Here is a 24,697-nt window from a genome sequence, read left to right as displayed (position 1 = left end):
CTCCCCCTTCAGCCCATTGTACCGGGCCTGCCAGTGGTTTACCTCCAGCTGCCTTTCATGAAGGGAGCTTTGCAGCTCCTTGTTGTCTGTGAGCAGCTCTTCCTGCTCCTTCCTCAGGCAGTTGCACTGGGCCTGCCAGCAGTTCACCTGCAGCTGGGTGTTGTTCAGGGAGGTCTGCAGCTTCTTAGTGTGGGTCTGCAGCTCCTTGGTGAGTGTGTGCATCTCCTCTTGCTCCCCCTTCAGCCCATCGTACCGGGCCTGCCAGTGGTTCACCTCCAGCTCCCTTTCATGAAGGGAGGTTTGCAGCTCACTGGCGTGGGTCTGCAGCTCCTTGGTGAGTGTGTGCATCTCCTCTTGCTCCCCCTTCAGCCCATCATACCGGGCCTGCCAGTGGTTTACCTCCAGCTGCCTTTCATGAAGGGAGGTTTGCAGCTCCTTGTTGTCTGTGAGCAGCTCTTCCTGCTCCTTCCTCAGGCAGTTGCACTGGGCCTGCCAGCAGTTCACCTGCAGCTGGGTGTTGTTCAGGGAGGTCTGCAGCTTCTTAGTGTGGGTCTGCAGCTCCTCCTGCTCCCCTTTCAGCTGCTGGTGCAGGGAATTGGCCCTAGGGGTAGAGAGACACAAGGCCAAGGGCTGAGGCACACTCCCAGGCACTGTCCCAGTTGTGCAACCTTAATCAAAACTGCAACCTCTCTGGGCCTCAGTTTTTTTCATGTGTTAATGAAGGGTTGAACAAAATCAGCGGTTTTCAAACTCTGTTCATTGGGGTTCGAGGAGGCTACCCCAGGTACCCCACTGCCAGCTGGGGTAGAACAACAGGCAGGCTCGGACACCACGGCAACAGAGCATCCCTGTTAAAGTCCTTTCTATCTGAGGCTTTGGCACATCTGCCTACTTGGAAAAAGGGTTCTTTGATTCAAACATTTAAACACTGAATCAGAACATTACTGCTCTAAGACTCTATGTCTATATCCAGCTCTTCTCCCCAATTCCAAGCCCCTTTCTAATTTCAACTACTGAGATAAATAAAATAGAAGATTCTGGAGTGTTACCTATATCCACTTAAATCATCATCATCATCATCATCATCATCATCATCATTACCTGGGATTCCTTGGGGTAGATTATACCAAAAAAGATCATATGACCAGAGGCTCATGGACTCAATGTGAACACAGGTATGCGAAGTTTGGCCCACACAGCTTTTTAATTTTTTTTAACATTTATTTATTTTATTCTATTTTATTTCATTTTAAAGTGTGTATGATTTTATTAATTGATGTCTCTCCAATAAAGACAACTAAAAAAAATAAAATAACATAAAAAAGAAACAGAACAAGATAAAAAGATTCACCATTGTGGTCCTGTGAATACTCGCGGGTTAGGTTTAAGGGTCCCTGGCCTCAAATATGTCTCCAGGTCCTCCCATTCCTCTGTCCTGCCCAAAAAAGCAGATTTAATAAAAAACACAAACAAAACAAAAAAATAATTACTGTATCAGCATTCCAAACTTTTAAGGTACCCATCAACATTCAGATATCTTTTAAGGTACCCATCAACATTCAGATATCTTCTTCTCAGGGAAAAAAAAAACAACAAAAAAACAAACAAAAACAAAAACAAAAAAACAACAACCAACATACAGAAGGAAGACCTGGCAGCCCCGCCTGCCTCCCAGCTGACAGCCTCTATAGCTGGGCTGTATTCTCCACCAGGGCCTGGTCTATTGCTGACTCTCCTTCCCCACCTGCTGGACCTGCCCGGCCACTGCAGGCAGCTGAGTTTACTCAGGGCTGTAGGAAGGAAGGGTTCATATGGTCACGCCTCTGGGTTGAGGCAAGACTTGGATTCGAATCCTGCCTGTGTCACTAACTAGGAGCATTGACCTTGAACAAGTTGTTTAATCTCCCTGAGCCTGTTTCCTCCTCTGTTGCTGTGGAATTTTTAAAGGATAACAATAGCTCAGTCAATTCTTGTGATTCACAGTATAATGTTCTGCCCAACCACGTGAACCCTGAATTAGTGAGTACTGAAACTATTCCCACCGGTTCCTGGGAGTCTCTGGTCACGTTTTGTCAGCTCATCAAGACATAAAGACGCCTCGTGTAATACACTCAGAGCCAACAGCACCATACCTGGGCCCGGATGACCCTTGTGTGCCACTCGAATATTCCCCGTGAGGCCCAGCGCAGCCTTGCACTTGGGAACACTAGACAGCACTTCAGCACTCCATTTGGGGGCCATTTCAAACAGCGAAATCGCCTCCAAAGCACACAAAATAGAACACCATGGCACTCAGTGGCCCATGAAGAGGACGCTGGTAGGTGAGAGCTGAAACAAGTCTGGGGTCAAAGGCCTTGTTCAACCTCAGCTGCAAATGTGCACATCAGGCAACTCCAGTATCTCCCACTCTGGGCACGTCCATGACAGGCCACGGGCACTGATTTGGGGGTCACCAGTGCATTTCAGCCAGGATGTGAATTCACAAATGGGAATGCGTGAATGCTGAGGACCACGCCCCCTCCCTCATGGGATCGCTGGTGTGAGAGGATGCAGGTACTCCTGCCCGACAGTCATCAGCATCATAACTGTGGGAGGGGAAACTGTCCAAACCGAGACAATGCCCCATCCCAGCTGCGGAGTCCTTCCTTCCAGCCACCAGCTGGAGGCCCCTTTACCTTGTTCCCACCAGGGGCTTCCAGGGCAGGGTTGGTAAAAATGCACCATCACCAGGGGTCTCGCTTGAGCTCAGCTCAGCGGGTGCTGAGTGAGTGGGTCTGAATGGCATCCCGGCAGAGGCACTGCAGGGGGACTGGTGGTTACCTGTCCAGCTCTCGCTGCAGCCTCTGGTTCTCCTCGGCGGCCATGGTGCTCGTCCTCTGCTCCTGCTGCAGAGCCTCCCGCTCGGTGGTCAAGAGCGTCCCCAGCTGCTCCAGCGCCGCCTTATGTTGGAGCTGGTCCTTGTATCTGTTGAAGGGAAACACACCCGCTAGGAATGGAAACCCAGGGAGACCTCAAAGCCTGGGTGAGCGGCTTCTCTCTGCAGAGCTGAGGGAGAGGGGGATCCGCATGGTACAGGGCTGGACAGAGAGAGGGGACAGTCACTGGGCCACCTCCGGGGGTCTCCTCCAGCCCAGGAGGCAAGTCCTCCCTCCTCCCACCCGACGTGTCTCCATGGTCCCTTCCAGTCCCTGTCAAAGCAGCCTCCCTCCTTCATCCCACTGGGAACAAAACCACTGTTTTATGAACTCCACGCCCTTCTCAAAGAAACCACTGCAAACACAGCAGAATTCCACCGCCCATAACAGCTGATCCCCCTCAATGGGCCCTGGGTGAGCCCTCCGCCCCAGCTCAGGAACATGACTCTTCTTGCTCTGATCCAGGCAGCTTGGGGGCCAGAGTCTTGCCTGGTGGGGCCCAAGCAGCCATCATGGGCAACTGCACACCCTCATGGCTCCTCAAGGCACCCCCAGTCCAGCCCTTGCCCTTGCTCTCCCACAGCCTCCCCCTCAGCTCGGGCTTTTATTTCCTTCCTGTCTCAGTCTGCAGAGGGTCCCACACAGCCTCTCCGGAGAGCAGCAGAGCACAAGAGGGAGCCCCTGACCAGCCCCAGGCTGTTCCTCCTCCTGCAGGAACCTTCCCTGTTCAGGAGACTCAGGGGCCTCCCCAGGTCCAAGGTGGAGACTGAGTCATCACCTTTCAATCTTCCCCAGGCAGGCAAAACCCTTTCCAGACCCCCTTCCTGAGGTGTCCACACCCAGAGACAGGCTGACAGAGTCCACCCAAGTTCCAGGGTTTCAGCCCCTGCCTGCAGCCCTCCATCCAAGCCCACCCCATATCAGCTGTACTTGTACCATCTGCCTGGAGCCAAGACTTGTGCGGACTCAGACACACACACACCTGCTTGGTCGGCTGTTGGAAGACAAACATTCCTTCCTGTGGCCTTTAGCCACAAGTGGAGGCTGCCCAGACATGGGAAATGGAAGGTGGGGGTGATGGCTCTGCTGGGCTTTCAGGGCGGCGATCTTTCTCATCCAGGTTTGACAAACAGGGCTATGGACCATTAGGGTCCCCACCTCCTGCTTCCCTGTTGTGTCTTGGAAAAGCACAGGATCAAGCATATCGCAACCATCAGTAACCACCCTCCTGCAGGGCAGAAACTGCGAGTGCTTCTCCCCACTGAATCCCGGGTACCAGGCTTGACACCCAGTGCATGTGCACCAGGGGAAGGAAGGAGCGAGTGTCTCAGTCAAGTGTCAGGTGAAATGAATACAGAGCCCCCGGCCTGTGTTCCAGGCACCTCCACCTCTAACCTGCAGCCCTGCTGCAGTCACACCAAGGGCCTCCAGCTATCTGTCCAACCAGCAAAAACCACTGAATCACACAGTAGGTCCACCAAGCAAGGAGTCATAGGCAGAGCAATGAACTCCTCCCTCAGACCAGTCAAATGCCACCTGTACAAACCTTCCCATGTTAACAGCCATAAGAATATATCCACACGGTTATCATTGAGGGTAGGGCCCGCAGCACCTGGTGAGGGGTGGGCACCACAGGAGGCTCCCATCAGTAGTCAGCTGGGTGCATTCAAACCATGTTAGACAGCACCAGGCGCCCAGTGGGTGCTCACTAAGCATCTCGTGAACACAGGATGGGTGCGGAGGAGGCAGAGATGGAGATGCCAAGAGGCAGAAGATGCTCATTCTGGCTGGAAGAAACGAGAGTCTGATAGGAGCAGACATCTCGGCACCCCCGAAGGATGGGCATCTGGGTGGAGAAAGGGGTGGAAGGCTCTGGGGAGAGTCCACAGGAAGCACTGGGTGAGTGTGTAAATGTATGTCATCTCCCCCAAGTTCATGCAGCAGCAGGCGCCCTCTGCAGGCTCTGCAGGCTCAGTGCCCTCCTGGTCCCTGTGATGCCAAATCCCTGCACCTCAGCTGCTCCCAGGGAGCCCCAGCCTTTGCCTAGCATCTTGCTGAGGCAGAGGCCTGGGAAGAACTCAGCAGGGACAACTCACAAGCACAGGAAGTGGACAGCTCCCTCCTGGGCTGCTCCAAGTGTGGGAGAGCCTCTCTTTAGCGCATCTCTCCCTCTCTCGCCCACCACATTGGAGTCCTCTGTACATCTCACTTCCACCAGGCTCTGGGTCCCGGTGCACCTGCTGGGGTCACTGCAATCAGGGATCTGCCTGGCAGGAGCTCAGACGAAGTTGGCTGACAACATGCACACAAAGCCCTGATTTTGAAAAAGTGCAAAGTTAAGATTTATGCATTTAAGGTACATCAATTTTACCTTAAAAAGGTATATGGAGAGTCAGAGGTAAAGATGACATGAGAATGGCAGAGTATTGCTAATGCTGCTGCAGGTGAGGGGAACACGGGGTTTTCACTATACTAGTCTGTACACGTCCATATATTCAAAACTTTCCAAAATTAAAAGTAAAAAAAGAAAATCAGAAGTGCAGACTTTGAGACTTGGACAGGGAAAAGGCCTGGGGAGCTAGATAAGGCACGCCCCTGAAAATTGGCAGCTGTGGTGACTTCTCCTCCTGGTCCTTGGTTTGGAGAGGAAAGGAAGAGGGGGTAGGAATCCCCCAGGAGCTGGGACCCCAATGCTGACACCTGGTTTCCCTGAGCCGGGATTAGTGGGCACACCCTTCTCCCCTGGGGGACCCTCCTGCCCCTCAGTCTCCAGCCACACCAACTCCACATCGCTGAGGGTGAAGGTGGATTTACTTCTCTTCACTGTGAAGCAGCGGTACCAGAGGAAACATGAGCGGCCAGAGTGAAGGGGGGACAGGAGCCCGGGGAGCCTGTCCCTCACCCCCAGCCTCAGGCACCCACCTGTCACTGAGAGCCTTGCTCTCCAGCTTCAGGGTCTGACTCAGCAGTGTCTTCTGGCGGCAGTACTTGTCCAGAAGGGCCTCGTGCTCCCTAGTCAGGTGCTCGTGGAGCGCGCCCAGGCACGCGTGTTCCTGCTGCAGGGCCTTGTGGGCTGCCGCCAGCTGCTGGTGCTGGAGCTGCGTGTTCTGCTCTGTGAGCGCAGTGAGCGAGGCGCTCTGGGAGCTCAGAGTGGAATTTTCCACCTGCCGGGAGGGAGAAGGGGATGATGCCTCACCAGGTGCAGGCCCAGGGGGACCACAGACTCCGGATCCCCACATCCCCACACGGAGTGAGCAGGTCAAGTGTCGACACCAAAATAGCAGGACCCTCAGGAGAGGCAGCACCCAGCCGTGCTGAGGACAGTTCTCCCTGCACTCAAGGAGCTGCTCTGGGAAGGCCCACGGCAGAAACGGACTGCCCCATGGGCCTAAGCTTATTCCTGGGCCCCTCTCTGCACATGTGACCTTTCTTGGCAATTTGTGCCCTTTCTCTGGATAAGCTCCTTGGGTACCCTCTCTGATCACTTTGAAAAGTGCATGGAAAATCAGTGAGGACATAGAGAACCTGAACAGCACTACCAACCCATTTCTCCGATATTTACACAACACCCATCCAACCGAATTCAAGCCACCAGAAAGTTGACCGGGGAGGAATCCGTCCTAACTCATTCTGAGGCAAGAATTACCCTGGTGTCCAGCTGCTTGTCCTGCTCCAGGCCCTCGGGCTGCAGGGTGTCCAGAGACGTCTGCAGCCTCTGGTTCTCCAGCAACAGGTCCGGGCTCTCCCGCTCGAGGGCGTGGACCCTCTCGGGGGCTGTCGTCAGGGCGCTGACCTCCATGGCCAGCTTCTCGATCTCCTCCTGCAGGCGATGCAGCTCCTGCTCCAGCTTCTGTGTCCGCACCACGTGCTCCTTCACCCGCACCTTCCTGTGCTCCAGCTCCTGTGCCTGCGCCGCCTGCGCCTTCACCTGCTCCAGGTCCCGGCACAGCTGCCGCCGCTCCCACTCCATCATGGTCACTTTCCTTTTGGTGTCCGTCACCGTCTGGAGGAGCACTTTTTTCTCAGTCTTCTGGCCCTTCATGCGGGCCTTGCTGCTGGTCTGTGAACTATCCCGCAGTGAACGCACCAGTTGTTTAAGATCCTTGAACTGCAGGAAAACACAATGGAAATGACACAGGCGTGATTTCGGTCCAAATTGGAGACCTAAAGTGTAGGCCTGAAATGCCCATTTCATCATGGACCCAAAGAACGTCCTAACGTTTCCCAAAGGCCTGATGTGGACAGAAGGTGAAGGCACGGAGATCCCCACCCAGACAGTTCCAGTCTAAACACTTTCAGAGAAGCCAAATGACTTAGAAACAAAAACCACATCTTCTTTTAAACAATGAAAGTGATTTCCTTGGTGCTTTTTACCCTGGTTCACAGTGGCTCGAGAGCTGACCGCCCACCTCTGTGGCCGCCCCTCACGCCACTCTCCCCTGCAGACATTGCACATGATCTTCCCTCTGCTGTGAATGCTCACCTGCCTCCACCCGCGGCCTCCAGCATCACTGGCTCCTTCTCATCCTCCAGGGCTCAGTGTGATTGACAGCTCCTCAGGGAAGCCCTGCACCATGATTCTAAATGTCCTCCACCTAATAAGACTCTCCCTGGACCCACGTATATTCCCTCAATAGCACACGTCTCAAGTCACCTGTCGTTCCACCTCCTAGACTGGAAGCCATATTGGGGGAGGGTAGATGCATGCCTCTTAAGTCTACACAGCACCTCCCCAAGCCCCTTTTCTGCAATACTAGAGAGGCTGAAGAACTCAAGTACCTGATACCCAGCCTCCCTTGCAGCTAGGGTTAGTCATGTGTCAGGTGTGGCCAATGAGATGTCCACAGAGGATCCCGGGAGGCCTTCCCTCTGTCTCTTCACACTCCACATTCTTCCTGCCCACTTCTTGGTGAGGTACAACAGCCACTGCCAAGACTGGCAGAGCAGGAAGAGAAAAGCCTGGTTTCTGGGTGGCGTCCCTGAGCCGCTGCCCCAGCACTGGGCTGCCTACCCTAGGACTTCCTGTGGGGTGAGGCAGGTCAACCCTGGAGGTTATCCAAGGCTCTGAGTGTGAAGCTGGACATTTGAAGGGGGATCTTTGTCCTACGGGCTGTCCCATGAGCTGCAGGACATTTAGGAATTTAGCAGCATTCTGGCCTCTCCCACCACAGCCTGGAGCACAGCCAGGAGCACCTCCCCTCTCCTCCCCCAAGTCATGACAATCATGAACAAGATGGCCAGTGATCTCCAGCCAGTGTGGGTCAATGCTTGAGCATCAACCTATGAACCAGGAGGTCACGGTTCGATTACCGGTCAGGGCACATGTTCAGGTTGCTGGTTCAATCCCAGTAGCTGGCATGCAGGAGGCAGCCGATTAATGATTCTCTCTCATCATTGATGTTTTTATCCCTCTCTCCTTCTCCCTTCCCCTCTGAAATAAATAAAAAATAGATTGAAAAAACAAAAAGATTGCCAGTGTCCCTGGGAAGCAATATCTGTCCCCGCGCCCCTGCTGTGGCTGGAATTGCTGGTGTGAGCTGCAGCTGAGGGAAGAGACTGGTAACCCGGGAATCACTGCTGGACTCCCAGGACAGCCTATGGTCCTGGACTCTCCCTCTTGCAGGCAGGGGCGCCAGGGGAGGCATGGCGCTGGAGGGCCTACCTCCTGGGCTTCCTCAGCCTTCAGGGTCTCGATGTCACGGAGCAGCTGTTCTCTCTCCTCCACCAGCTCCTCACAGAGAGTCGCCAGATCCCGGCTGGTCTGCTTTTCTCTTTCCATCTGGACTTGCCAGTCTTCAATCTGCGGAGCCAAAGACCCAGCCCATGCAAAAGTCCGTTTCAGGGAGTGAACTGTGTTTTAAAGCAAACCCGAAACCTGTCAGCCCCACGGAACACTTTATCAGGCCTTTTCTTAAGGGAAACCTTCTTGCCCACTTCCTGGGGAGGTACATCAGCCACTGCCAAGGCTGCAGAGCAGGAAGGGAGAAGCCTGGCTCCTGGGTGGCGTCCCTGAGCCGCTGCCCAGGTCAGGCCTAGTTGTGCAGTGAGCTCTCCATACCCTGGACCATCACCTCTCAGCCCATGGTATACACTTCCAGCTCATGGTAGAGTAAAAGGCCATGGACACCCATCGGTCAGCTTCCCTCCCAGCTTTCCACTGCTCACTCTCAATGCTTCCGTCTTAGGCCGTGTCCACTACTGTCCTGAGGGTCAGGCCACATTCCTGGGGCCAGCAGCCACCACTGGGTGTCCTATAGGGACTTCACCCAGTTGGTGACATTCCTATTCATCCAGATGCTCTGAGGGGTCCTCTGCTATCTCTCTCCCTCCTCTCCCCTCCAAGTAAATTGACCACCAAGGCCTGTCCTCATTCCCCATGTGGCTCCCCCTTGACACCACACTGCTGCCCAGGCCAGACCAGCTCCGTCCTGCCTGGACGACTGCCCAATCAGCGGCCTGACACGGAGCTCTTCTGTGGGAACCACCAGTGCCCACTCCCTGAACATGAAGTGCCTGGACCCGCACGTCTCACACTCTGTGCCTGACACCTGAACACCGTGATGGATGCAGATTCAGACTCAGGGTGGGCCCTGAGGTGCGACTCTCAGGCGAGGCCCGTGCTGCTGTCCCTTCCCACTGACAACAAACTCATGACCACAGGGGACGGGAAGAGGGTCATTCCCTGCTAACGATGTGACTGTGAGCAGGTGTCCTTAACTGACAGTGCCAGCAAGCAGCAGGCATGGGTACCAGCTTCTGTCAGGGTGACATGCTCAGCTCACACCTGGCAGGGGGCAGGTACAACAAGAGCTGACCCCTCCTGAGAGCGCCAGGCCCCTCCCACCCTCAGAGCTTCTGACATGGTCATTCTGGGCTGGGGCCCAAGAGCCTGCATTTGACTTTTGACCCTGATGCTGGTTTGGGATGATGGCTCTAAAGCTAAAACAGAGGAGCCCCACGATCCAGATCAGGTGGCTCTCAGAGCTTTTAGACATCTGAGACCTCAGGCCACTGACTAGAACCTCTGGGGGCAGGACCTTCAGACACCCTGCAACCCAGTGAGCAGCAGGACCGAGAGCCGGCTCCATTCACCAGGCTGGGGGTGGCCTGGTACAGGCAGGTTGACAAACTCCTGGAAGGATCGCTGCTCTGATGCCAGCTCTGCCTACTTTTCCTGGGCCGAGGCCGCCCTGCCTTTATCTCAGAGGTCTGGGCACTGTCTCCAGACTCCTAGGAAGTATCAGGCAGGGAGCTTCTTCCCCATGAGGGGGAGGGCCAGGCACAGTGGGGCTCATATCCGTGCCCTCACAGCACCCTGTGGGCACACCCAGCCCCCTGCCCCAACATGGGGACCCGAGGACGGGGCAGCCCCACCCAGCCAGGGTCAACAGCAAAAGGCGCTGCAAGGAGCTATGTGTCTGAGTCTTTCTCACAAGTGAGAACACCTTTCTTCTCCTTCCTGATCGCTGCCTCACTTCCTAGCACCAGGTCTGGGCTCAGCAGGAAGCAGGCATCTGCCCTGATGGCAGCGCCTGCTCTGGAGCTGGCCCTGAGGGGGAAGGCCCTGCACAGCTGTCAATCCCCCTCATTCAGAGAAGGACACCAGCCCAGGGAGTCCAGTGATCTGCCCAGAGCCCCACAGTGAGGATGCGGCAGAGCCGAACGCACCGCAGTGGGCCGACCCCAGGCCTGCTCTCTCAGACGGGGCCTGGGGTGTGTGCCCCCCAACCTCCTGCCTTGTTCACCCCCCTCCCTGTCTTACTGTTAATCCTTCTCCCCGCTGCCCCCCATCTGTCCCAGTGAAAGGAATGTTATGTCCAACCTTTGCATATCTGGCATGGCTGCTTCTTGTCTGAAGCTGTGATTGCCCCATGCCCCCCCAGCACCCCCCACCCGCTGGACATCCCCATCTTTCTCTGCTTCTGTTTGCCGTGGAACTGGAACTCTCACTCCTGTCCTTCCCTGAAGGCCCTCCCTTCCCCTAGGGCAGCGGTTCTCAACCTGTGGGTCGCGCACAATGAAAATACATCCTGCATATCAGATATTTACATTACGATTCATAACAGTAGAGGAACTACAGTTATGAAGTAGCAATGAACATGATTTTATGGTTGGGGGTCACCACAACATGAGGAGCTGTATTAAAGGGTCGCGGCATTAGGAAGTTTGAGAACCACTCTGAGAGCTCACTGGGCTGAGATGGTTTCCTGTCTTCCTCAAAGCACCAGGCTTGGGCCGCGGGCTCCTGTGTGGAGGCTCCAGGTCCCCAGAGCACGCGGGTGCCAGGGGCCTGCCATCAGCCTCTGTGCTGCGCTTGTGTTCCCACGATAGGCCCCAAAGGGCTGCCCTCTTCCTAAGAGGAATGCAGTCTGAGGATGTCAGTGCCAAGTGAGGGTGGGGGGCGCACCCTCTCTAAGGTCCACAGAAAGGTCATGAGTTACAGGGAAGGACGTGAACTTCGGGAACTAAGGTTTACACAGACCGAAGGGAGCCTACATCCTGGGCGACACTGGGTGGTGGGAGAGCCGAGCTGGCACCGGGGGCCTGGGACTCCAAGCCGCCTGTCCTGGCTGACCCTGGTCCCTTCTTCTCAGACACCTCCCAGAGGGCCACGTTGTCTGGACGTGTCCAAGATGGGCCTGTCCTGGCTCCAGGGAGGTCAATGTCAGGCCACGTCCCCTGTGGTTTTTAGCTGATGGCCCAGATGCACCATCGATCCAACATTAGGGAGGACCCATGATGCAGCCAGGCCCCAGCGGGCTGAGCAGGACAGGGAGGAGAGCAGAAGGGCCGCCTTCGCAGGGCTCCTGGCAGCAAACAAGGGACAGTGCTAGTCTGGGAACTGTGGCCCCTCCCTCCCACCAGGGGCTCAGAGCCAAGACAGGTCTCTGAGGGCTGTGGCAGGACTGCCCTGGGGTCCTACAGGGAACTGATCAGGAGAGGAAGTGGGGATGGGACCCGAGAGACAGGGCTAAGGAGTCATGTGGGGAGGCGGCAGCCACCACCTGTCCTGTGTGTGCGGAGGAGGGACCGGAGTGGACGCCGAGGGCAGGAGAAGCATCAGAGATCATTTCTCAGCCCTGCCGGGAGCTGGGCCAGAGGCTACAGCGCAGGCCTCTGCAGCTCACCCCTGAGGACCCGCCCCGTTGGAGGTTCTCATCTTTCTAAAGGTCAAGCCTTTCTATGTCGGCAGAGGTTGAGCTGCCATTTACAGAGGCATTCACTGTGCCCGCCCACATGAATCTAAAACCCAGGCTGTCTGGTGGCTTTCCCTGAGCTGCGCTGCACAGAGTGACGCGGTATGAGGAGGGCCTTCCTCCGGGCCCCCAGGGAGAGGACACGCTGCTTGGCCGCTGCTCTGCTGCTAGGCGCACGGAGCCTCAAAGGACGAGAAGCCTGAGTCACGGAACCTCGGACGCCCCACGAGAGGCCTGGAGAAACCACTGCACAGGAGGAGGGGCGGTCCCAGCCTCACCCAGAGATGAAGTTCCAGCAGAGCTGTGACCAGCGGCACCCAGGTCTCCGGTCTGCAGCCCACGTCCCTGCCATTGCCCGGGCAGCCTCAGCAAATGACGCTGGCAGGACCACTGGGCCGGTCGGGACAGACACCCAGACACCTGAAAGCACCAGTCCTGACACGTGGTCAGCAAGCAAGAGTGACCTTGCGCCTTCCTCACCCGGAATCCGGGCACCCGTCAAGGTGTGCTCAGAGCCCGTGACGCAGCTGTGTCACCCGTGTTGGCTACATGGACTGAGGCCCTCTGACCCAGAATGACCTGCACAGGGAGGCTGTCACTAGCCTCTCAGGGCCCTTCTTGCCATGTGAATGGGGTCCTGGTAACTGTAGGATGAACCTGGCTGGTAAGCCTGTCTGTCCTCCCAGATGTCTGTTCTACTGTGCTACTGGGAAGACCTGGTTTGTCCAGAAAGGCAATGCAGTCCAGCCATCTCCTCTTCCTCATCCTCTCGACCGAAAGGAGAGAGTGGGCACTGCGCTCCTGTCACCAGCAGCCAAGCCCTGAAACGGCCCATCCATGGTCTCCACACTGGAGCAATTCTTCCATCGCTGCTTCTCTCCCGGGCCCGCCTGATGGTTTCTAACAGGGCGCTGCTCTCCTTCCATGAGGCACTCACTACGGGCTGGACCCTCTGCCTGCACTAACTCACACCATCCTCACCACACCTACTGGTGGGTGCATCGCTAACCCCATTTCACAGATGAGGGCAATGAGGCACACAGAGGTCCATCGTGTGCGGTCTCACTGCTGCAGGGACTCCTCATGCTGCCTCGTGACGCCTCTCCAGGAGGCCTCCTGTCCCCCTACCATAACAGTGGCTGCACTGGACTTTGCCTGTCCCCCAACTGTGCATGCTCACCGACACCTGGGTGCTCCCCCTGGCCACTTTCATGCCTGTATGTTCTGGGCACCACCCACGGGTACCTGCTTTCTGAGCTGCTGGTTCTCCTTCTCCAGCTCCCGGCGCTGGAGGCTGCTCTCCTGCAGGGCCAGGGAGGCGTCGCGCAGCCCCTGGATGGTGTCCTGGAGGCTCTGCTTCTCTTTGTCCAGCTTCAGGAAGCAGCTGGAGGCTGAAGAGCAAAGTGGAGTCAGAGCCCATATTCCAGGAGCCTCAGCTTCTGCTCTCTGCCCCTGGCCCTGAGATGGCCATCACCCTGAGCCCTAGGCTTGAGGGTCTGGGATGGTCAGCTGGGTGCCCTTCCTTTTTCCAAGGGTGCTGTTGCTGTCTGCATCTGAGAGTTCCTCGGGCGGTTATGGCCCCTCTGCTTTCTCAGCTGGGTTTGTTAGGGGAGCAAGCAGAGCTTAAGAAGAAAGCAGGTGATGGTAGAGAGGAGCCAATGCAAACGTTCAAGACAGTGGAATTGCTGGCACCACTTTCTGCCACGTTTTAACCTGACCGTGAAGCCAAGGATTTCAGAGACTAACGGAGATGGCAAAGAGAGTGAGCTCTCTGTGCCAGACTCAGAGTGGTGGGAATCCAGGTGGCTCAGCCGAGGGTGTAGCGGGGACACGATCATTGACCGCATGTCTGTGGGTGGAAGAGGCTATGGGGCGCATATGCCCAGTACTCGCCATCTCTGGGTAAGGTCCTTCAGTCAGAGATTTCATTTTGTACTTTCACAGTTGCATTGAAAGAGAATGAGACAGTGTATCCAAATTGCTTTTAAAATTCTAAGTGAGATGAAAACATAAGGTAGAAAAAGGCAATGTCCTCCTTTGCTTTTAAACAGCTTCAATGCGGAACAGAAAGGGAGCACAGACCTGAGAAGAATGGGAGTTCGCGGCCCCTCCCTGCCGCCAGCAGGCGTGTGACTTTGGGAAAGTCCCGGGGCTTGTTCAGGAGGAAAACATGACTGTCTGAGGGGTCAGGGTTGTTCCCTCGCCTGTCCCTCCAGGCCACACACTCAGCTCTGGGAGCCTTATCACACTGTACTGCTAGTAGGGCTGCTCACGAGCACCCCAAGAAGCAGAGCAATGGGTATCTTTGGATAAGACATGGGCGAGGAGAACAGTGATCCTTTGTTAGGGCCCCGTGGGCCAGGCACAGCCTAATGCTTCACTGCCTCCTCTCACAAGATACCCATAGCAATCCTGTGAGGCAGCTTCATTACCCCCATTTTTCAGATAAGAAAACTGAGGTGCAGAAGAGGTCACCTGGCTAACACGTATAGGAGCCAGGACTTTAAACCAGGCCTTTCTGACTCAAGAAGCCACCACCCCAACCACACAAAGTACGTCCACGCTTTGTTCGTGAGCTGCCAGCTGAGCAGTAGGAGTTGGGAACACGAAGAAGAAGTCAGTCAGTGAAAGGCCTCACAAGCTGCACTGAGCATCTGGATCAGGGAGGCTTTCCAACCCCATCAGCCACCTTGGTCTCTAACAAGCACATCTGGTCTGAGCCAGGCCCTGCCAGCTGGCACCACTTCTGTGTCCCACCAGGGGGCAGTGTGTTCCCCAGGAACCTGAACTCCCAGAGCCTGGGTACCCAGGACTGGGGAGACACCAAACCAAGGAAAGAACTAACTTCTCACACAGACTCGCAGTTCAGTGAACTGATTTTAGGTTTGGAGCGGATGGGACGCCTTGAAGAGAAGGAATACCCAGCTGCTTTCAACAGCCTTTCCATGACGCTGAGGAATGTTGCTCAGAATTGAAAAAGCAGCCCCTCCCCAAACAGCCTAAGGCCCTCCTGGCTCTGCAGAGCTCTAAGCAAACCCTAACCTGCACTCTCAGGTGCACGTGTGCTATTATTGGACACAGGAACTGGCTTGTTGTTTGCCGGGTGCTGAGGCTCCTGCTGCACCGCCGGCCACCACACCCACGTTTCCTGGCCACCCCCTCACCTCCTCTGGGGGCTGGGAGGGGGCCAACACCAGAGGGAGTGGAAGAGGCCTGGGTCCCCTGAACAGCAGCCACTGAGCAGCCCCAGCCCAGGAAGACGGAGAGCAGACCATACCCATCTGTCCGATGATGAAATCAACGGAGGAAACCATGCCCCGGGTACAACTATCATGGAGGCGAGTGACCACTGGGGACGCCTCCTGCATCCCGAGCTTCCACTCCTCCCCCGGACAGATCGAAGACCCCCCTGGGCATCAGCGTGCTGTCACCTGGAAGCTTCTGGCACTGGCTGAATGGAAGCTGAGAAAACTGGCAGCACTTCCTTCGCATTTCGCGGCCTGACTCAAGGTGGCCAGGCCCTTCATGTTCTGGGGGAGAATTGCAATGACACAGTTCCAAATGGCCCTTCAATAAAACCCTATTTACTTGGGTAGAGGAAGGGCTGACACATGAGTTTCAGAGCCAAGGGCTCAGCTCCCTGGGTAAGAGAGAATCCACAGCCAGGCTGGCTCTCAGCCACCAGGGGCTGCTGCTTACCCTCTGACAGCTGCTCCAGCTCCCAGTGCAGGTGGGCGGACTCCTCCACACTCTGCCCTTGTGCAGTCTTGAGGGCCATGATCTCTTCCCGCAGCTCCTCAAGGCATTTCTGGTCTGTGTCCCGGGCCTAGTGCAGGAAGTGGGGGTGGGGGGTGAGGATGTGGACTGGGGCACGCTCTGGAAAAGCCCTGGCCCCCGTGCATCTGTCCTCATTCCCTCAGGATGAAGGGCCTCCATGCCCCTGCTCAATTCCAAAAACACAGCTGCACAGAAACGACTCCAGTACATGGCCCAGCTGTGAGACTTACAGCCACTAAAAGGTATGCTGACCCAGTGACCTAGGGGATGAAGACACCCGAGGTCTCTGAGGGGTGTCTGAACAAAGTGACATACAGCGCAGGGCTTTAGAGCAAGTGCTATGGTGACGGCTGCTCTGTGGCCCCTTAGCAGGCCTAATGCCTTGGAAAGGCCGTAGGGACTCACATCACAGCTCAACCCACATCATAAACGCCAGGGAGACCCTTTTTTGCAACAGAGGCCCAACCCCTCCATCCTCACAGGAAAGCAACACAGCATCAGGCCTCTCTGTGTTGGAGGCTTCAGTGGTGCCCACTCAAGCCACTGAGCTTAGCAAGCGACTCTCCGCCCTCAGAGCATCACTGTGTTGGCAGCAGCACCGATCCAGTAGCTGAACATCAGAGAAGGGCACAACATGAACCTAAAACTGCCCCCATCTCTGCTACACGTGGTGACCACAGCTTGTCCTACCAATTGTAGGTGGTGCAGCCTCGATTTCAGCTGCACATTCTCCTCCTCCCGCTCGAATAGCTTATCAATCCAATACCAAATCCAATGGTCCTGGAGATGGCCCTCGGTGTCCATGGAAAAATATTCGTCTCCAGTCGGCACCTGGTCAGCAAGAACACACATGAGCGCCATCAGATTAAGGCCCCTGATCATGACAACAGCTCTTCCAGTCACTGGGCCCAAACCAACAACCTAGGGATGACCCTGCTGCCACGGGAAGCTCTGTCTCCACTTTTGAGCCCCTGCCCTTCTCCATTAGGCCAGGCCAGATGGAAAAATCCCCGCAGGAAGACACTGTTTAAATTCGGGAAGGGAACACTGTGAGAGTGTCTGACATGTACAGCCTCCATGGTTGGACGCGTGCACCTGCTGACAGGTGTGGGATGTGGCTGAGCCACTTTCTTAAACAAGGAAGGGGTGGGGCTGAGAGTCTGTCCTGGCTTTGAGGGCCGAGTCTAGGCCTCTCTCAGTCACTCCACTGATCTGGGTCATGGAACAAAATTCAGAGGAGCTTTTGTTCAATAGCAGGTCCTATCTGAACATGTCACACACCTACTCTTAGAGAAACAACAGCTCTGGGCTGTTTCCCGGCAATGAGGGTCTGTAAGACACAACAAGCAAACCAGTACTATGGCCTCTGTGTGCCAGGCACATGCTGGGGGTGGAACACAATGGTGGGGCCCCTACAGGCAACCTCATGGGCGGCGTCCACTGCACTCACTCCTGTCCCAGTGCCCAGCACACACAGTTCAGCTCATCCCCCTCATCTCTGGTCCCGCCCCACCCCCACAAGCCTTCCCAGCGCCACTCAGTCTCAGGGGGACTGAGTCTCCCCGGAATGCCCTCAGAGTCTGCAAGCACGCATCCACGGGGACATGCCCATTTCTCTTGGCGGGCTGTTTTCCAAGGCTTGCCCCACTCACGGGTTCTAACACCTGGGAGCAGGCCAGTAGCTCCTGTTTATCCATCACGTGTTCATTTCCCCGCACGGGCCAGAACCCCGGATTCTCGGTAGAGGGGAAACCGTGCACCTACCGCCAGTGGACACGGTTCTGGTCAAAGCCTGGCAGCTGGAAGGGTTTGGTCAGTGACTCTGGCTTAACCTCGCAGCCCCCTTCCTGCCTGTTCCTGGCCCTGCACTAGGTGCTCTCTGTCTCTGCCACATTCACTCTTCACAACAGCCCCCAGAGGGAGGCAGGGACAGTCCCTTCCTACACACGAAGAGGCTGACTTGGGTCAATTAAGGAATGAACCCCAAGTCACAAAGCCAGCCAGGGGTGAAGCTGGGCTTGTATTCAGGCAGGAGAGGTCCAGTCCTGTTTCTTCACTGCCCTCAGCAGCCTTGCACCTTATCCTTAAGGAGTCCGCGTGGGTAAGGAGCCCCAACCACTATCAGAGCTGTGAGCCAGAGCTCATGGAGGGGCTTCTACAGGAAGGAGGTCCATCTCTCCCCCCTTGGCCACTGCCCCCAGAATTCTCATCTTGTGTCTACCCACCAGTACTTACCAGTCTCACCATATTCTCAGGCCCTGAAGGATCCCATAGCACAGCCTCTCAGTCATCCTTACAACCAACTCCTACTCAGCCTTCAAAACCCAGCCGGAATTGCCCACTCTGAGGACTTCAACTCCACTCTATCCCACCCACTGAGTCAGATGCTGGGCACCCAGAGTGCCCACTATGAGGCAACACTGAACTGGCCTGTGAGCCCACCCCCCGCAAGGCTATTCCTGCAGGGCAGGACTATGCCACTCCTCTTCGCATGGGGCCCCCAGAAGTGTTCAAAGACACTTGTCAGCTGAATCATACCATGAGGGGGAGTCAGAGGTGCCATGTGAGTTGGGCCCTGAAGGACCTGGGGAAAGGCAGGATGGACAAGTGTCCAGAAGCAGAGTACAGCATGGAACGAAATGATTTACAGCTATTCTTCCAATGGGCCTCAGTTTTCTGGGGGTGTCAGCCTTCCCCATGTATCAGGCAGCAGAAACATCTAAACCTGCTTTGCACACCCCACCACCGCAGAAGTGAGAGACCAGACCCCGAGAAGCTGTGCCCAAGTCCTAAAGTGGCAAAGGCTGGGCCTGGAGGAGGCAGAGAGTGTGAGACCACCTGCCCCGGGGCCCGATCTTAAACCCAGCTCCTACCTGCCTTGCCACCACCCGCCCTGCCCCTCCCTGCACGATCGGATCCAGGGGCCCCATCTGTGGACAGAACGTCACGTTATAAGCTCACTAGAAACGTGTTCCTATCGACGCCACCCGGTGCCAGGGCACGAGGGGCTCACAGGTGCCTCGACCACCTCTTCTGTGATGGATGGGGACAAGGCTTGCTCCACACCCAGCAAGTGGAGTGAGAGCTGGGACTCCCCTGCGGAGCCTCCGCCGCCTCTGGGAGCAAGCCCTGCCCAGGAAGCTCAGTGCACATCCCTCTCTGAGGGGCAGAGACAGGCCCAGCTGGCCCTCAGCTGCTCAGGACCCTCAAGGCACCCGCACGTCTGCGCTCTGGAAGCGGGAATTTCAGCCAAGGACAAAGCATGGGACCAGCGGGACCTTCCAGGCACTCTCTCTCTGCCTCTGTCCTCCACCCCGGGCCCTGGCAGCAGAGGTGGGATGAGCGTTTGCAGACGGAAGTCAAGGATCCCCTGGTGCACCCCCACTTCCCAGCTGTGCCTAGGGGCGCCCAGGCCTGTCTCCTCAGGTTGTGGCACTGACACCCTCCCCTTTTATGTTTCTCAGTGGCGACACTGGACGGCCACCCGGGCCGTTTGTGGCTCCCCCTACACCCATAGGAGGGCCCCGAGTGGTGGGTGTCCGCGTGACAGTCGTGTTTGGCTCTCTGCTCTGCTGCCCATCACACCCGACACTGTCACCGTCCGAAGGAGACAACACCTCTGATTCCTCCGTCCTTCTCCCCAGGTTGCAAGTCTTTTCATGCTGAGATGTGTTTTTACTTGGCCTGTGAGGTCACTACCAAGTGACTTGTGTGTGCCAGGCCCAGGCATGCAGTCAGACAGGCTCTGCCCCTGCCCTCAGGGGCTCGAGCTGCACACAGGAAACCTGGCCCAGCAGGGCTGAAGGGAGGCTGCGCACAGCCAGCAGGGCTGTTGGCACCCCTTTTGTGTAAGCATGTGGGTGCAAGCTCTGTCCTCTCTGCTCCCTGGACCCTGGCACATGGGCCTTGGAGAACAGTGTGACTCATCCTCTATGTGGCCTGGTCTCCATGGACCTCTCTATTTCTCTTGTAATTCATTTACTAATGGAAAGTGTAAGACATTACTAGTTTCACAGCAAAATGATTAATTGACTAGAGGCCCGGTGCATGAAATTCCTGCTGGGTTGGTCCCTAGGCCTGGCCGGAGATTGAAGGGTGAGCGCCTGGTGTGGAAGGGCAGGTCACAGCTGACCTCTGGGCCCCTGGCCTCTATGCACCCCCCTCCCCCCCCATACCTGAGTCATGGTGCCCAAGTCTCCATACGGAGATGTGGTGAGCAAGGCCAGACACTGTGGGCCGGAGAGCAGTGTAGGCCTCTGGTCCACCCAGTGGTGTCCCCCGGAAGCACGGCGGGCAGCACGCTCTCTCCTGGCCGGCCTTGCAGACCAGCTCCTGCTCGAACCCACCAGGAGCCCCACAAGCCCCTGTGGTCCCGGCTGCTGTGGCCTGGCTCACCTTAAAGAGGTTGTGCGGGTGCAGGGTGGGCTCCTCCTGGGCACCCAGCACCTGAGCTCAGGGGCTTCCCTGGCGGGCGAGCCCTGGCGTCCTGGGGGAGGGTTGCAGGGGGAGTGAGAACGAGCTCGCATTCTTACAGCACTTCCATCCCTGTCACCCCCGCTCCTGGTTAGCCAGCAAGAGGTCACAGCGCATTGCCAATGCCAGCAATGTTCCACGCCGTCCCCTGGTGGTCAGCACATGTCATAGCAAGCAGTCGGACTCCTGGCCTCCCTGTGGAACTCCCATCCAAGGGGACAATTTGCATATTAGGCTCTTATTAAATAGGATATTAAAAATGTTGCTGCTGTTATCCAGAGGCACGCACCTTGAGAACACGGAACAGGGGTTCCCACAGGAAACCCTGCAAAAGCCCAGAAGCTCCCCAGTGCCAGGAGCGAGTCTCGCTTTGTGTTAGATCCCCTGCTCCTGGCGCAGGGCTTGGCGCCACACAGGCCTTCAGTCACTGCGTCTGCATGACTGAGCGAGGCTGCTTGGACAGGCCCGGAAAAGACACGGAGACAGAGGCTGAGCCCTGAAACCCACCCCCATCCACGGGGCAGAGTGTTGGCTGAGATGTGGGCCTGCCTTAGGTTCCCCGTGTGCAGGAGGCTGCGGAGGCGGCAGCCTGGGGAAGCTTGCACATGACCTTCCGCAACCCTCCTACCTGTGAGTGAGGGTGCCCGTGCCCCACACCTGTCTGTGTTGCAGATTGATGCCCTTCATCACCAGTAGGGCCAGGGGACCATTTCCAGGACAAAGCCGAGAGCTGGCCTCCCACCCCCACCCGTCCTGGGCCGGGCTGCTTGGGCACAGCACCCAGGGTGCCTTCTCCCCAGGGGGCAGAGCAGTGAGCCACCAACATTCCTGCGGGAACAACCATTCCCTGAGTAGGTGGGAGGAGCAAACAAGACTGGAAGAGAGGGTCCTGAACCCACTGCTCACATGAGGCAGCTGGGTGCATGGTCAGAGCATCAGTAACCCTGCCTGGGTCTTGGTCTCCATACCCCCTCAGCCCTGACACCCTCCCCTGAACAGGCCCATAACCTCGGGATCTGAGTAGGCTACACCACGGAGAGCTTCATATGGGACTTGCCCAAATACCAGGTTTTTTACCTCTTTCATTGTATAAACCTCACGGACTAGTACAGTTATCTCTGTTTTATAGATGAGGAAACAGTCCTGGTAAGATTTAGCCATAGAGATTACAAGGAGTCTTAAAGAAAAAGATCAGTGAATAGAAAGTCATCACTATAGCATGAAGGAGGAGAAGGACAAGTCCTAGAAGAATCAGGGCCTTTCAGCCACAATCCGAATCCTATTCCTTCCACTACCAGAGGGAGCCCAGGGGACTGGCAGACAGTCTGGGGTGCAGGGAGAGGGCCAACTGGGGAGGCATCACGGCCCCTCTCCCCTCTACGAGGAAACAAGTGCCCGCGGGCTGCCTGACCCTGCTGGGGTCACTTCCATATGGCTGCATAGAAGTCTATGTCTTTCTCCTTCTGCCTGAGGCCCATCGCCTCCATCTACAGCCTCTCCACATGCCTCACCTTCTCCCTCAGGGAGTCCACCTCAGGGAGGGGGCAGGAGCAGCCTGGGCGCTGGCTGCCAACTCCATGTTCGGGGAGGTGGGCAAAGGCAGGGGACCTGGCTCAGGGCACCCTCAGGGCTGGGGAAAGGCCCAAGTCCCTGCAGCCCCAGGAGAAGCCAGGGGCGGCCAAGCTGGTCCATGTGTAGGCCCCTGTGTGGGGGCCCCACATGCTGTCACTGCAGCATGTCACCCCCCAGAAGCTCCCAGGACAACTGGCTCTCAGGCAGCACTGCTTTGAGCGGGAGGCAGAGGTGTCCCAGGTCACGTTCCTGGACCTGGGGCCCCGGTGACTGGGGCGTCCCAGCCCCCCACCCCCGGCCCACACGATAGGCCTCCTGCTCACATTGCGCCGGGCCTCCTGCAGCACCAGCACCAGCTGGTACAACTGATGCCTGGCGTCCGCCAGCTGCTTCGTCTTCTCCTCCCTGCGGGCGATGAGAACACGTGGTGAGGGCTCCTCAGAAGCACCCGGAAAGCCCACCACCTGGGAGACCACAGCGGGGAAGGAGGGGGTCCTGGCTTCTAGGCGTGAGGAGGGCGTCTGCACGTGGGGCTGCAATAACGCTCTGGAGTCCAAGGTGAGCTTTAAGTTGTCACTGAAGCTCTCAGACTACACCACACACCTGAGCTTTACTCTGGGGGTGCGGACAGGGAAGGAGCCCCCAGAGCCACTGCTCCCTCCACAGTCAGGCAGGCAGGGAGGCCCCCTGGCAGGGAGGTGAAGGGGGCAGCTTCCCAGGAAGTGGGCATGGTGCCATCACCAGGTGCAGGAAAGGGGGAGCAGGCCCACCGGACGGGATGGGAGAGACACATCCTCCCTCCAGCCAAGAGCACCCACACTGGGCCCGAGGCTGAGCGGCAGGCTGCTGCTCTGAGTCTGCCAGGTCTGGACTGGCCGGAACCCTACAGACCCAGCAGAACCCTGCTGTGCAGGCCCCGGGAGGGGAGGGAGCGGGATAGCCCAGGGCCCAACAGGGACCCAGCTCACAGCAGAGCCCCGTCACCCCAGGGCACTGTGAGAGCTGCCCCGTTTGCTGCACCGCATGGCAGTGAACCACATGTGCCAGCAACGGGGGGTGACACAGGGCACAATAGCGGAAAGACCGGGTCACTGGGGGACTCACAGCTCCTGCCTGACTCCGCGTAGCGTGGCCTTGGTGTCCGCCAGCTCCACGGCCAGGGGCTGCGTGTCCTCGCTGGGGCGGCTGCTGGTGTTCCACTCCTGGGTCATGGTCACGACCAGCTACAGGAGGGCAGACAGAGGGGTCTCACCAGCGTGCTCCTGTGCCCGGCACAGTGCCTGCACTAGAACGTGGTGAAGAATGACGAAAAGACAGAAGAAAGTAAAAGAGAAGATGGCAGCCGCGACTGCAAAGCCAGGAGGGAGGCAGGAGAAGGTGGGGAGTTTTTAAGAAGCGAGGATATGTTTAGTGAGACAGAAGGGCCGAGGGCATGGATCAGGCTCCCCAAGCTCAACCTCTGTCCTCACACAGGTGTCTCAGGGGACTGGGCCCTGCAGGGAAAGTGCCCACGCCCTGCCCCCTCAGAAATGGGCCAGGAGGACAGACAGTGTGCAGGCTTGAGAGTAAGTCAGGATGAGGAGCGCAGCCATAACTAGGGCCCCGGACCCAGGCCCCTCCCCACCGTCCCCCAGGCTGTTGAGCCACCAGCAAACACACCTCCCTGTAACTGTCTTGCTCAATTAAGAGCCTCCTGAGGCGACAGGTCATGTTGCTGGAGAGAAACTCCAGCTCCTCCAGGGCCATGTCTGGGACCTCCAACCTCTGCAAGTTAAACAGGGTCTCCTGGTGGCGGGTCACCTGAGGGCACACAAGGGTAAGGTGCTGTGGAGGCCGGGCAGGGAGCAGCGCTGGGGTCCCCGAGAGCACCCACCTCCCAAGGCCACGCCCCCTGGGACCTAGGCCCACTCTCCCACAGCTGACCCACCTCACTGACATTATTAACCCTCAGCCACCAAGTTCCTGTGGGGGCGGGCAGGCTCCTCAGCAAGTGCAGCCACAGTCTGCAGCCCAGCTCTTTCCTCACACACCACTGCTGCTGTCACACTAGCTCAAGGAGGACACTGACTTCCCACCAGACAGCACTCCTCCCAGCGTGGGAGCTCCCTCAACTGTCCCAGGGATTTCAGTCGCACACCATCCATGTGTCACACAAAGAGGGTAAGCCTGGGAGGGGAGGGTCAGGAGGGATGGCATCTTATTCTGCAAATAAAATCTAACCCGAAGATGGCAAAATATCAGAGCGCTTATGTCAGAAGGTTGGGTCCATGACAATCTTATATTTTGAGGAAACCATTCATAACCTGAAATACTTCTCAGGAGAGCCTGTATCTCATCCCCACAGGCCACACAGGACCACCTGGTTCCCCTTTCTGCCGGGTGTGAGCGCAGGCCCATGGCCTCATCCTCACTGGGCAGCCTCTCCTCCACCTGCCGACATCACCTCCTTCAACCCAGGGACATGCCCTTGACGGGGAATCAAACCTGTGACCCTTTGGTCGGCAGCCCAACACTCTAACCACTGAGCGAAAACATCTAGAGCCTGGACCCGCAGCCTAGCCCCCTGGCAGGAGCAGTGAACTCATCTCAGTCCAGGGCTGGAAGCGCCAGGGGGTCCTGCACCTAGTGCATGGGCTCCAGAGTAGGAAACCCCTCAGGTTCCCAGGCCAGGACCCCCGCCCCCAGTTTGGAAACCTGTGAAGAGCCCTGAGTCCCAGGACTGCTAGGGTCCAGGAGGGTGGGGTCTGTGGAGACCCCAGGGGG

General features: G+C 57.1%; 1 protein-coding gene across 1 annotated transcript in view; it reads right to left on the bottom strand.

The window, feature by feature from the left end:
• LOC132213896 (protein Daple-like) overlaps positions 1–24,697 on the bottom strand; it is a 48,790-nt gene that overhangs the window by 23,956 nt on the left and 137 nt on the right. The window contains 15 exon segments of the mRNA XM_059660777.1: positions 505–601; positions 2,821–2,964; positions 5,838–6,079; positions 6,562–6,786; positions 6,838–7,023; positions 8,578–8,715; positions 13,358–13,503; positions 15,818–15,938; positions 16,580–16,720; positions 20,065–20,118; positions 21,802–21,905; positions 21,908–21,944; positions 22,258–22,339; positions 23,039–23,157; positions 23,594–23,734. Of these exon segments, the coding sequence (XP_059516760.1) occupies positions 505–601; positions 2,821–2,964; positions 5,838–6,079; positions 6,562–6,786; positions 6,838–7,023; positions 8,578–8,715; positions 13,358–13,503; positions 15,818–15,938; positions 16,580–16,720; positions 20,065–20,118; positions 21,802–21,905; positions 21,908–21,944; positions 22,258–22,339; positions 23,039–23,157; positions 23,594–23,734 (1,977 nt within the window).

The sequence above is a fragment of the Myotis daubentonii genome, chromosome 12 (assembly GCF_963259705.1).
Source record: "Myotis daubentonii chromosome 12, mMyoDau2.1, whole genome shotgun sequence".
Taxonomy (NCBI): Eukaryota; Metazoa; Chordata; class Mammalia; order Chiroptera; family Vespertilionidae; genus Myotis; species Myotis daubentonii.
Note: the sequence above shows the minus strand (reverse complement) of the source record. Positions and strands in the feature narration are given on the sequence as shown.